This window comes from Acanthopagrus latus, chromosome 8 (assembly GCF_904848185.1).
Source record: "Acanthopagrus latus isolate v.2019 chromosome 8, fAcaLat1.1, whole genome shotgun sequence".
Classification (NCBI taxonomy): domain Eukaryota; kingdom Metazoa; phylum Chordata; class Actinopteri; order Spariformes; family Sparidae; genus Acanthopagrus; species Acanthopagrus latus.
Genome location: NC_051046.1, coordinates 20,492,419 through 20,506,333, shown reverse-complemented (window position 1 = coordinate 20,506,333; position 13,915 = coordinate 20,492,419). Strand labels below are relative to the sequence as shown.

Sequence of the window (13,915 nt, the reverse complement as noted above, 5' to 3'; positions counted from 1 at the left end):
GCACCTGGTGGCTGCAGGTGAAACTCTACCTGTGGAGTGAGACGTTAGTTTGTTGATAAAAACGCACATCAGAAGATCAGAGAAGAAACCTGCCCGTCAGCCTGTCAGTTCCACATGATGTTCGGCTGAGTTAAACTGCAGCGCTGCACGTTTGTGCCGTTGAACAGCGCATGAATCAAAATGGCGGGAAGAAGCTGGATTGCAGCAATACACAAAAAGTCCTTTATTGTATTTTTTTGTCTTCTCACTTTTTTTTAATGATGGCAACTGATCACCTCTTTTTGTACAACAAAAGAACAGCTTTAAATGATTGAAAACCCAAAAAATGCAAACATATCAAATAAAGTCAAAACCAATTCTTGATTCCGTTGTTTTGCCTTTTTTGTCCTGTGCCTCCTCCCGTCCTCGTCTGTTCTCAGTTTGGTTTGAACTCTTGGCACAAATGTGTGTCAGTTCAGTCCAGCGCAGAGTTCTGGGTTTCAGTTCAGCCGTTTCTGTCTGGATGGAGGTCGGCTCCTGGTCCTGGGTCTGATTCTGTGTCCGGTCCGGTTCGGTCGAGGTCAGATGCGGGTGAGTTGGTGCCAGAGGCTGGACGGCAGGATGCTCTCCACCTTCTCCATGATGAAGTTCAGAGGAGCAAACAGCGTGCTGAGGAACTACAGGGGAGGAGAGAACAACAGTCACACAAACGGTAATGAGCCAGACGTCAGCACGACTTCATTCTTGACACTGGAAAAAGTAGCAACATTATCGTAACTTAAGGTCCACTTTCAGTCTCCCTTTTTGTTTGTTTTCTTGTTTTTTTTCCAACAGAACCACAGCCTACGCTCTTCACCAGACTAAAGGAAGACCATGAAGAGAACAGCCAGCTGATTGAGATCTGACACAGTAGAAGCTGAAGGACCAAAGTTGGGACTGTTTTGTCACAAATCAATTGTTGATTGATTCTCTGTCAACCCAGGATAGAGCCAGGTTCACCGCCTCTCTGAACACATGGATAAAGGAATTAATGAGCTCAGGAACCCTTAAACAATAAAACTGTTTCATTTGATGCCAATGATTTAATTCTGTATTTAATGATGTTTTACACAGCATTTTCCACTTCTTTGGATTCAGGGTTGTAGATGTTTTAATAATTTAATGATAAAACGGATCATACTGCACTGTTTTCCAGTTGTTTCCATTAAATCTACATTTCCACTTCATGCCTGACTGCTGCAGCCCTGCCTAAGAGCACAGAGCCACTCTCATCCTCAGGTGTGTTTTGGCAACAGCCAGTGAAGAGGAGGGGGGGGGGGGGAGTAATAGGGGCTCCACCAGAGCAACAGCAGGTCATAGAGGTCCTCACTCTGTAAGACGGCAGATAAAAGCCATGACAGAGAGAGAAGAGTCTGTCTGTGCCGCCCCGCTCTCCGCCTGCATGTAGTCGAGGTCGGCCTCACACATCGTATCACACATCTCTGTTCCAGCTTCAAAGAGCACTTCAAAGTTAAGGAGTGTGTACCATGTGTGGTGTGTGGGCGACACAGAGACAGTACTGTAATCCGGTAGGTGGGGATGCACCGCTGATTCATCAGAACTGTGTCAACGCCGCATGAAGTGGATCACCAGCCACGACAAGAACACTCAGTGATCCACATTTTCCCTCAGTCAGCGGACCCTGCCACCGTTCTAGCTTCAAACAGTGTTCTGGGATCTTATTTTCCTCTGAGAACAGCTCGTTTATTCGGTTATGGAAAGAATACATTTATCTGAGTTTAGATTATTACCCCATTAATATTGTAAATATTAAAACAGAGTTTTAATTCCTTCTCCAAAACGTCATAGTGCCCCTTTAACTATGAAAAATGTCTAAAATAAACATGAAAAGTCTCTTTATATGGTGGTTTCAGATTAATTAAAATGTATAAGTAATCCATGAACTTCAAACACACAGAATGAATAAAGGCGAACTTAAGAGTGTGCACACGTGTGTGTGTGTGTGTGTGTGTGTGTGGCGCTCCAGCTCTCAGCGGGTAGATGGTATCTGCTGATAGTATCACATCAGGGGGGAGAGATGAGCTCAGCCACATTCCAGGTGAGCAGCTCAGCCTGCAGGGTGGTGGGGCGGGGGAGGCAGCACCCCCTGCTGGCTGCTATGATTACAGGAGGGGAGGCTGAGGGTGGCTCTGGGTTTAGTATGGAGGCAGGTTCTGTCTGACCATCTGTCTTTGCTTTGATTCATTTCAGGTTTTTTTGTCTTTAGTGATTTCTGGTTTATATTTTTCATCTTTGTGTTTCAGTATTATATAAACAAAGCTTCATTTATGAAGATAATTTCAAAATCAATGATGAAACGGCTTCTAAATGTTGAAAAAAGTCAAAAAACGTTTAAAAACATTGGTCTGGTTGTAACTGGGTGTGGAGATGTATCTGAGTAGCTGCAGGAGCCGACCAGCTCAACAACCTCAAACACATCAACTGCACTTGTCTAGTGGCTGATGTGAGGCTCATCTATGCTCAACATTAGATAAGCATGTGGACAGGCTTCTGTCCGTACGTAGGCTTTAATTTCATCTCTACTTCACTTCTGCATGTTATCTGCAAGTTTACAGAGACTGACCAATGGAGCAGTACCCCTGGTAGTCATAGGGGGCAGTGTTGCAGTGTAGCCAAAAGCTCAAGACAACTGAGACACGACTACAGGAAACGAAGTAGTTTTAACATTTTAACATCCATGTCAACATGAAGCGCATAGATGTATGTGGGCAGAGACAGTTATATTGAAGCAGACTTTCTTTCATACAAGAAGCATTAATTAACCTTTAGCCAACAAATTTCAAACAAGTCAAACAGCACATTAAACAAAATTAGGTTTGTTTAAGACAAAAAAAAAAAGTAAAAGTATGATTATTCAGTGGAACAAACTGATGAATTTGGAGTCGAAGAGCTCCGACATGTTTAATCTGGATGTGGTGGTGGTAGAAGAAAAGGTCACAGAATCATTCAAATCTAATTAGTTTTACCCCCGTGGAGCAGGTTTGGAGCGATCTGCTTGTTACGTTATGATACTGTGTGCAAAAAAAACATTGGGACCAGAGGGTGGCACACAAAGAAAGGTCTGAGGGGTCACTGGAAATATTATTCAACCCAGCAGATTTTTATGGAAATCAAGCCATTAACTTTTAAGACCCCACGACATCAAACAAAATGTTGAATAAGAGAAAAGTGTGTGCCAGAGAAAAGGTCAGATTTGTTGCCATGATCGATTTTTTTCTGCTTTAACCTGGAGCAAAAATCAAAGTTCTGTCTTGTCTCTTCACTTCAAACTTTCCAAACAGGTGTGGCTGCGTGTGTGTGTACTCACAGCTTTAGCAAACACTCCCATGAGCTCGGGAAACTGGTGTGTGAGCAGAGCCAGCATGGCGGTGAAGGAGCAGAGACCGGCTGTGAAGAGGATGAAGAAGGGCAGCTCCTTCTTAGGGTAGACTGACACCTCGTGAAACACTGCTTCCACGTGGGACACACACACACACACACACACACACACACACACAAACACACACAAACATAATGTTACTTTAGGGCAAAAAATTTAGAATACACTTTGTTTGTAGCTTCATTCATTATCAAAGGTTGCTTTTGTTTTTTTCCTACAGAAAGAGAATGTTTGTTTTCTAAAAATGCATGAAACAATAAAAACAGTCAATTTTCTTCATGTGGAACCAAGTGAAAAGATTTGTTGTCAAGAGACCTTTTTTTCCAGTGTGTTGACAGAATAATTCATTTTTGTTGTTGAGCATCGTTTTTCTTTTTTGTCTGTGGGACTGAGGTTTTTCTTTCAGTAGTAAGTAAAACATTTTGGCAGGGCAACAGACTGAGTGCTCGGTAAAAAAGATGCTGGACACTGTGCCTTTTCTCTGGTCTGTTGCTCGCTCCTGACTGGGAACAAATTTGAAAAATACGCTGGCGGTCGACCGGACCCACAATCCCAAAGCGTCAGTATTTGGCAATTTTGGAATGAGACTTAAAAATCAACTATCTTATAAATAGGAGCTCTAATGTTTAACTGCACATGTTGAATTTAGATGGCTGAAGCATCAGGGTTCTCAGGGTTTATTATATCAAACTCTTCATCGGTTGTGTTTAAAGGAAAGTTCTGAAGGCAGCAGTGTGGACGTGTGCCAACAGCAGACATGTCTGCTCAGATTGCTGCTGACATACAACTCTATACAGTCCAAACACATGTGGACCACACTGCTCCTGTATCAGAGAACATGGCAGCAGCAGCTATCCTTGTTTAGAGTTAAGCTGTTAAGTGGTTGTGAAAAAATAGGAAAATTAATTCTTAGACTGAGGGTTTTGGTCAAATAACAGTAATGAGATGTTTCACATACGTCCACCCAGCAACACATACGACCACAGCACAGCGGGCTGCCGCCCGTGGCTGGAAGCCAACTTAATCAAGTGAAGGTTTGAGTGTGAAGACAGACGAGCTGCTGAGCAGACAGCAGGACGACACACACTCACAGCAGAGCTCAGCATTCTGTTGAGGAATTTGTCTCATCACGATAATTATTAATGTCAAATTTAACCACTAATTTTTTGTGCCAGGCATCATTAAGATTGGCATAATTACTCTTAATGAAAAGACCAAATTTACATCATCCTCATCAATATGGACAAATTATAACACTTCGATGCTGCTGCAACTGCTAGAAATATTATAATTACTAGTTTGAACGAATCCCACAGGGTTTAATTATTAAGACTTAAGTCTTAGTAGTTGCTCCCATGAACTGAGCTGAATTCAGCTCTGTTTGCCAACACAAACTGAGCTCTTATCCTTCGACCAATAGAAATTACTTAAGACTAAAAGCATTAAAGAAAGTTTCAGTTCTTTGTGAAAGTCTTCAAATATAAACATATTTTGGTTTTCCACTTAAGTTTTTTTCCGCGTTGCTCTTGTTTGGTTTTTGTCATTTAATGTGCAGGTTCTCATTTAGGCTAGTGTGCATCCTTTGTGAGGTTTGATTGTAGAAGAAACAAAACTACACCCACTGATCTTAAAAGAATAAAAAGAGACCTGGTGAGCAGCACTAACCAAATAATAAAAAAAGAACACAACTTTTGTGACAATTTATCTATTGAGACCACATGTTTGTACAATATTTCCTCTTTTAATTTTTAGTTAAAAATTCAGAACATAAAAACAGACAAAACAGGACGTTTTCCATCAGTATTTTAGAGCATCTGTAGAGCATATTGGACTGCAGTGATACACACTGCGTGTGTGTGTGTCAGGGCGGCTCTTACTGGGTAGCAGCTCTCTGTCGGCCGTCTCTGTGCAGATGGGGTAGGGATAGAAGAGGTGACCCTTCTCCAGAGGATATGGGATCATTCTGAATGCTGTAAACACACCAAACACACACAAAGTCCTGGTTTAAACAGACGGCTGATTACAGTCAATTTGTGGTATTTCTGTTTGGAATGAAACTTGGGATATGGAAGTGTAACTTAGTGTGTGTACTCACTGCCCTCCCAGGTGCAGTGCAGCAGGTTGAGCGCCCCCTCTACCCTTTTCCAGTGCTGCAGGTGGAAAAAGGCATAGGCGATGGCCTCGCTGTCGCCTCTCTTCAGGATGTGTTCTGGAGGAAGAATCAGACTCTTCATCTCCAGCAGATACTGAGGAGAAGAAGAGAGGGAACAAAGACGGACGATGAGCAGGATTAACTGACACTTTCACTGGCTGGTAGCTGTGTTACATGGTTAGCATGTGATCACAGCAGGTCTGCAGTATTACAGGTACGGAGTCTCACTTTGGGGACGTGAGGGTTGAACTCCACCGCTCTGTGGATGGCTTCTACTGCGTTCATCTCTGCTGTGCTCAGCCCTCGCCTGGAGGCTGCCTCTGGAGAGAATCTACACACACACACGCACATGTCAGCATTATGACTCGGGATTGCAAAGCACTATACGATCAAAGTGTTTGTGAGATGAAAATGACTCCCACGATGCTGAATAAAGATGGTGAAATCCAGGCTGCTCACATGTCACAAACTAGCTGCTCTGTGCAAGAACATCACATAAATCCCTCACACACAGAAGAAAAAGATCAAGTGAGGGAACACTTGAGCACACTTAGATTAACATGCATGCGAGGGAAAGAGCAGGAGCAGACTCCAGTACATCACAACCAGTGCACTGTTTTTGTTTGCTTTAGTGTGTATTTTTTTGTATGTGTAAGATAATAGAGTGCTGCAAGGATGAGTAGTCAGCACCGTCCTGTTATCCTGAACAAAAAGTCAAATTAATTTTTGAATTGGATTTTGGATTATTGTAGAAAATACCCTCCACGGCAGCTCAAGGTTTTGACACCTACATGTTTTGTTCAGCAGGATAATCCTGACAGAGAAACACCACTTTTATGGTTTTTGAAGTGTAAATTAAATTGCCAGAAGTAAAAAGCTAACATTACGCTATAAACGATGTACTTTGTAGTTAGATGACTACAATGCTACCACCACCAAACTGCCTACTACACTACAATATACACATTTGGATCAAATATGATCAATCTACAAGTTAGAAAGTTAGAGTGAGAATAGTTTGCAGCTAAAGTCAGCCTGTAAAGACGGACTACTGAGTTAATGCATCTCTGTGTCATACTAGAGTTTTAGCATCCTCCTTTCTAAAGACACGTACATGCTTTCTAATCAACAAACATGGAGTATTAAGTGTTTGTGTGTGACAGCACAAAATCTCTAAAGCTCTTGGTAACCAAAGACCTTGTTTCACCTATTTACCCACAACAAAATAACCAGATGAAAAATGGTTACTTATTTCCAGGTGTAAAACAGAAAAGGCATACAAAAGAAGACCAAAATCTAAAACCAAATCAAGGAAGTTGATGCAGCAAAACATTAAATGTATTTTCTTTGTACTGTTTTCACTTTAGTATATGTCAAAAAGGATTAGCAAATAAATACATTCTGTTTAATCTATGTTTCACAATGTCTTTATTGCTTTATTGGAATCAGGGTTGCACGTATACTTAATGGGCACACAGGAATAAAAAACTGTCTTTTGTTTTTATCTGTGCACCATCAGTATGACTGTACATGGACAGAAACACTCACTTCTCACAATACTGATCGAGCCTGAGCTCAGCCCTGTACCAAAGAGCACAATCATTGCTAACCCACAGTTACTACACCATGGTTCAGTCCTATTCTCTGGCTCACACTAACCAGGTCCCTTGGGCTATTTTCAGCTCTATTTTAACCTCTTAAATAGCAGAGCAGGTATGTGGAGCCCCCGGCCCGTATGAGCTTTGTAACCAAAGAAAATAGATACTCACTTGTCCGATACCGCCCTTGCTTTGAGCAAAGCTGCTGTGTAGCATATTGTTGCAGATTTGGGTAAGCTAATATCTGTGGAGGAGACACAAAGCAGAGAGAGGGGAGAGGGTGTTTAGTGAACATAGAAAAAGATTGGAATTACAGGTGATAGCTAAGGGGGGGGGAAGGGGGGCTGTCTTTAATAACCCTCCTGCTGCCTGGAGAGCTTTGTGAGTGAAGATGATGAGTTTAGGTTTCAAAGCTTTGGGGTTGTTTTGTTATCAAGTCTTATTTTTTACTCTGACAGTTAGGTGTGAATTGGCTTTTTTTCAATGATGTTACTTGTAAACTTTACACAGCTCTAAGATAAATGAACAAAAAGATCATGTATCTGTTTGTGTCTAATGACACCTGCTATATAAAATACATCCTGAAGGATCTACGGTGTATATCCACATGTGGGTTGGTATTAGGGCTGCAAATAACAATTGTACTTTTGATCAGTCAGAAAATTAGAAATATGCACAAAAATAATTCTACAACAAAGTAAAGTGATGTCTTAAAATTGCTTGCTGTGTCTGACCAACAGTACAAAACCCAAAGACAAGACTTACCATCACACATAAAAGCAGAAAACTGAAAATGTTTGCCATTCAATTTTGAAAAATGACTTAAAAATGTATCTATTATGAAAATAGTTTTATTAATTTCCTGTCAGTTGACTGACTGTCTTTAAATATTCTGAAAACTCTGTATCATCTGAAACAATTATTATATCACTCAATGTTAACACATAAAGCTAAATAGTTTCACACAAATAGGTTATGTTGGCTGGGTTCATGTTTTGATTAATGTCATCTTAAGACAACAGGTGTCATGTCAGTCTTATACACACCCTTTCAAAGAATGTTTCAGATTACTACACTACACATTTTGAATATTAACAGTTAATATATAAATATGAAATATATTTAGCATCTCTCATCTTTAAGTACACGTTCAAAAGGAAATTACAGTTCTACTTGCAGGTTAAACATCTCAGACTTTTGGAGCTGTAGAGGAGCTACTAACTGGATTTTTCTCAGGAATAAAGGACAATAACTTCTGCTTTAATGAACACTAGACTGGCACCAGGATAAATTTATATTCTAATGAGATAAATGTACACATAATCACTCTACAGAGTGGCTTCAGTGTTTAATTACTCATTAAGTAATTGCAAAGTACCACTTGGTCCCTGCAATCACTGGCAGTGACAGGAGGCTCTGGTAGAAATAGTTTTGGATTTGGTTGTGTACGACGATATCAATATGTAACATAAACGTGTGTATGTGTGTGTGGGCGCAAGCTCGTCATGTCTCACCGTCATATTTGGCCAAAACGGCCTGGACGTCGGCGTAGTTCTGGAGCTCTAGTAGCGACTCCAGCAGGTTCTCGTGGATGTTGAACATACTGAGGAGAGGGAACTCCTTCATTAACTGGAAAACACACAACTGTTGTTACATGTAATACCGGACAGGGGGCGACACATGCACACATGTCAGCAGACAAGAGCTTTGGGTTCATCACTATGCAGTAAGACTTGAAACTCAACCTTGAAACCTTGAACTGAATGTTAAAAATGAAAACTGTCATGTGGCTTTGTGTGTTTTTTCAGACCCAGGTGATAAAACTGGAGTCTCTGAAACTTCAAAAATCAAAGAACAACCTCCTCTCAGTGTGTGTGTCTTCTTGTCTTTGTGTGTGTGTGTGTGTGTGTGTGTGTGTGTGTGTGTGTGTGTGTGTGTGTGTGTGTGTGTGTGTGTGTGTGTGTGTGTGTGTGTGTGTTCTGGCTGTGTACTTACATCTCTCATCATTTTAACTGCTTCTCGTGTTCGGCCAAGCTTTCTGGAGCACATGGCCAGTCTTCTCTTTATGTACACCAATACGTTGGTGTCTCTTCCTGGTGGAGACATGCAAACGTACAATGTAACACAGACATTTCAGTTTAAACCCTTAATATCTCTAATTGCTATTTATTTCCTTAAAGAGTAAAATGAAGAGCAGTTTTCCTGCTGCAATCTGACATTTTGAAAATATGATTATTAGCAGTATTGATCCTGAGTGGATTATACTCACTGTGCTGGGCTTCATACTGTGTACCGTGATGTTGGAGCTGTTGGCTGCGGCGATAGCAGCCCTCTCCAGCTTTTAGCGCCTGTTTAAACAAACGTTCCGCCTCCATGATGGTAGTAGCTTCTTCCTCTGCCAGCAGAATGTATGCTGTTGCACAACTACAGGAGGAGAAAAGTAGAAGGATCTGTTGGTAATTACATCAACTAACTTATCGTTGTGTATGTACCAACTCAGTGCACTGTATGCCTTGTTTGTCTACACAGCGTGGTGTCTCGGTGCTATAAAATAGCTTTTATGCCTCATGTATTTGAGAGCAGCATCTGACAGATTACTGATCAAAGCAGTCATCTGAGTCAATCTGCTGTCAAGGCCTTGATAAGAGCTGAGAGGGACATGCAACGCTGCCACAGTTCCTCTGCACTGCCTTTGCAGTCACACATGCTCCTAAAAATAACCATAAACTGCCATGAGAACATGTTAAGTTGCTTCTCCTATGAATGACGCAGATACCCATCAACACTCCCACCAGCATAAAGTGGTTTCTAATTTTTCAATTCCTATCACACTGAAATCTGCTGACTCCAGCTTCCAGTGTTTCTTTCTTCCTTTATGACAGTAAACTGAATATCTTTGGATTGCTGACAAAACAAGACATTTGAGGACGTTATCTTGGGCTTTGGAGAAACAATGTTTAACATTTTCCATCATTTTCTGACATTTTATAGACCAAACAACTAACTGATTAATTGGAAGACATCTAAAATTAGTGTTAGTTGCAGGTCTATTTAGGATTATGGAATAAAATCAAGGATGTGACATAATTCTGCTTGAATTTTATAGTTTTAAATAAAGATGAACGTGAAAAGAAGAACATGCAATTGCAAACGTGATTTTCCCAAATAAGAAGAGTAAAAGAGTAAAATATATATCTTTTCCCATAACTTTCAAGTTTTTGCATTTTACTGTTAAAATACTGGACACTTTTGCCCCTCCAGACCCTGAACAACCCCTTGAATCAAAGAATCTTAGAAGAAATCCCTCTTTGATTAAATTGCTCACATCCAAATTAAAGTCAAAGACTGTGAAGAGCGGTCAGGGAAAGACACTCGATTTTAAAGGGTCGCAAACAAAACTAAAAACAACGTAGAAAGGAAATAATAAGCCATTTCATTGTGTCTTTAATATTAGACCAGAGTGCCAATGAGTGATGTACCCTCCCTCCATGTTTTGTCAAAATCCCAACAAATGTGTACCAGCGAGACACCAGTTTGAACAACTATCATGACAGCTTGAGACCTAAAGACGACCTGGTTTGGTACAATCAGCAGAGAGAATCTGGCTGAGTAAAATTGGATTAAAAAACCTGCTGCTGCGCCCTTGAACAAGTTCTGATTTAAACACATTTCTCCTCTGCTGGTCAGTGATAAATTAATTTATTGAACTTCATGAATATAAAGCAGGTCACAGGTGGAAAATGAGGACAAAAATCAATCTGTGTTTTCTGGATGAATAAAAGTTTATAACAGGAAAATTAAATATTTATGGAGCATTTTCAATCATTGTAACAAGAACGTTATTTCTGAATTTCCAATTTCACGTCATATACTCCAAGGACTACCTGATTGTCTTATTGCATATAAAGATTATAATTAATAATCACCACTATTAGCACAGATGATTTGACAGACATATCTATATTACTGTACTTTAATCCACACTGCTTATCTTGAAGCAGACACCTGTGAAACAGTCATATTAAATCCCATTTTTAAATGAGATCTGTATATAGACACACTATCTTGATAATAGACAATTTGTTTCTGCGTTCTTCTGTGTAATTTGAGGTGGCTGTAAATCAGCCCCAGACTTCCTTAATAAAATCCAAGTGTTTTGTGAGTTGTGGAGTTTGGTGAAACTAACGTTTGCTATGACAAACTCTCAAATATTTGTCACCTCTTGTAAATTTGGCATATATAATAGGATAGTAATTCCTTTGTTTTTATAAAGAGTATCTAAAAAAGGTTTTTTTTCTTGCATTATTTGATGCCTTCATTGCATGGATAGATGCATTATCCTTACTAGAGGTGTGTCTCTTTCTGCGTTTTCACTTGTTGCTCTCTAAATTTGGACAATCTATATTTTATGTAAGCTTTACACAAATATACAAATATCTGCATTAATGCTAATGTCGTGTAGAAATGCCAGCATGTTGCATTGGCTCATTTACACCCAGGTAAGCTCCCAAACACAGACTTAATCAGACCACCTCCAGATGTGGTCAGACATGCCAGATCATGATGCATTTATACCTCGCATCAAAGTGTGTAAATGTCACTATTTTAAAACGGTATTACTGTTGGTGCCGCTTTTACAAAAAAAACTGTCTCATTCGTCAGAGCACCACCTCCCAAAACACAGGACAAAAAATGAGTTTATTTATTCATTTAGGTTATAATGTATACTTGAAAACCCACAGAAATGGTGCCAAGCTGCCAGCCTGTCATCACCAGTCAGTGCCCATTTTCCCGGGAGATATTGTGCCCACTGGCAGACAAATTTGCTCAGTGAAAGCAAGTATACAGGGAACTAATATAAGCGCAGATGGTGCCATTACACTGAGTGTAATTTACTTCAAATGAACATTTAAGCAGAAGATGTGCACACTGCAGCTTTAACATTTAGTTTAGTTCAGCATTTTTTTCAGCATGTCCTCATATGGATCAAACTTTAATACCAGGTGTGAATGGGGATCAAAGAGAGGAAGATAAAGCGGAAGTGGACTCACTCTTCGAGCTCCAGAGCTTCATGTGCTGCAGAGATGCGAGCCTGTGGATTTCTCTCTCTCCATGCCTTCTGCATAACTGCCGCCAAACATACACACACAAACACACATATTTAAGAAGTCCGAGGAGTCACATTACCACCTGTGCACACATATCCAGATGCATGTACTGTATATGCATGAGGGTGCGTTTACTGACTTGCGTCTGCAGGCCTGAGATGGTCTGAGTCGCAGGTAAAGAAGGTTTGATGGTCTTGTGCTGACAGGTTCATATCGTAGTACGTCAGCGGCTCTCGACCTGTTACCCACGTATACCTGAACACCAGCACAGAGACACATTCATAATTAGAAACCAACGAAGTGTTCAAACAGAGGATGATGTAAAGAATCATAGTATCACAATGACAAGCAAAAAAGGGAATGAGGTATAAGTAAGATGTGGGAAGTTGTTCAGATGACTGTAAATAAGCAATGAGATGTGCTGACTTAATGGGAATTGTACTTGACTCGGAGTGGCTAAAGTTAAGAGCCAGAGCTCAGCATGTGGGTTGACAAGTAGAGAAAATGACAGGATAATTAGAACACGAGAAATATATAAGTGGAGGATGACTCAATGGAAGAAACAGCAGGCAGACACATCAAAGAGAGAATAAAGGAGGAGTGACTGAAAATAGAAACTGATGACAAGAAAAAAAAATCTCAAAGAAGAATGAAAGATTGGAGGGTCTGAGGAAAAAACTAAATGAAACGAGAGAAAATAAATGTACTGTAATTGAGGGGGAAATGACAAACAGATGACAGAAGAGGAGAGAAAAAGAAATAGCCCAATAATTACAAATAAGATGGTAAAAAAAAGGCAGAGGAGCAAACTTGACACTGATTAGGAACACAAACAAAACAGAAGACATGCAGATCAGAGAGAAGAAAGAAAGAAGAAAGACAGTGGAGGCTTGTGTTTTCCTGGAACCCTAGACTGATGCAGGTAGCTGCCACCACTCACCGATTATATTCGGCTCCACGAAATAAATTCAGCGGATTTCTCCATACTTTACATTCTGCAGGAGGGAGACAGAAAGAGAACAACACTGATGATGAGTGTCAAGGGTAAAGTCGACACTGAGCCTCCTCTGCACACTTCAAAGGGCTCGACTGTGCATTCTGCCATCCAGCCTGCAGCTCCATGACTGGCACATCGACCTGTCTGAGAGCACGGCTGACAGGGAAAAGGCCTTCAAAGTCCTCAGTGACCATACATGCTTCCGCAGAAGCTCCCAGAGAACAGTCGAGAGCCTTTTATTTTTTGGCTAAGAGCACTGAACAGATGAATGTAGGATTTTATAATATGAACTTCAATATAATATGGACTTCAATGATTTCAATCATTCTGTTTTTTTTTAATCTGTCCCTCTCAAATCCTCAATCTTTAAGGTAGAGTAATACTAAACTGCTGCTTTGTACAATTAATGTGACTATTAGTGCTGTCACACAACAATTTTCCTTTTCATAATGTTTGTATCATTTTATTAATGTTTCATCTATAAAATGTCACAAAATAATTTAAAGTCCATGTACGGCTGAAGGCGCCATCTCTGTGTTGCTTGCTTTGTTGACCAACAGTCCAAAATCCCATAAATATAAATCATACAAGATATAAAAACAGCTACAGTGACGATTTCAAATTCAAAAAGGGTATAAATAA

At 40.3% G+C, this 13,915-nt stretch overlaps 1 protein-coding gene across 5 annotated transcripts in view; it reads right to left on the bottom strand.

Annotated features, from left to right (window-relative positions):
- Positions 1-208: 208 nt before the first annotated feature.
- The window catches only part of LOC119024428 (suppressor of tumorigenicity 7 protein homolog), a 54,841-nt gene continuing 41,134 nt past the window's right edge, over positions 209-13,915 (bottom strand). For 4 of the 5 annotated variants that reach the window (XM_037107227.1, XM_037107229.1, XM_037107231.1 and 1 more), the window contains 12 exons: positions 13,217-13,271; positions 12,416-12,531; positions 12,220-12,295; positions 9,438-9,592; positions 9,164-9,261; positions 8,683-8,797; positions 7,340-7,412; positions 5,799-5,901; positions 5,514-5,664; positions 5,296-5,388; positions 3,347-3,489; positions 209-656 (listed from right to left, as the gene is read on the bottom strand). In XM_037107227.1, coding sequence (XP_036963122.1) covers positions 561-656; positions 3,347-3,489; positions 5,296-5,388; positions 5,514-5,664; positions 5,799-5,901; positions 7,340-7,412; positions 8,683-8,797; positions 9,164-9,261; positions 9,438-9,592; positions 12,220-12,295; positions 12,416-12,531; positions 13,217-13,271 — 1,274 coding nt within the window. In that variant the 3' untranslated portion in view covers positions 209-560. The remainder of the gene's footprint in view (positions 657-3,346; positions 3,490-5,295; positions 5,389-5,513; positions 5,665-5,798; positions 5,902-7,339; positions 7,413-8,682; positions 8,798-9,163; positions 9,262-9,437; positions 9,593-12,219; positions 12,296-12,415; positions 12,532-13,216; positions 13,272-13,915) is intronic. The other variant, XM_037107228.1, reaches the window with a different exon arrangement.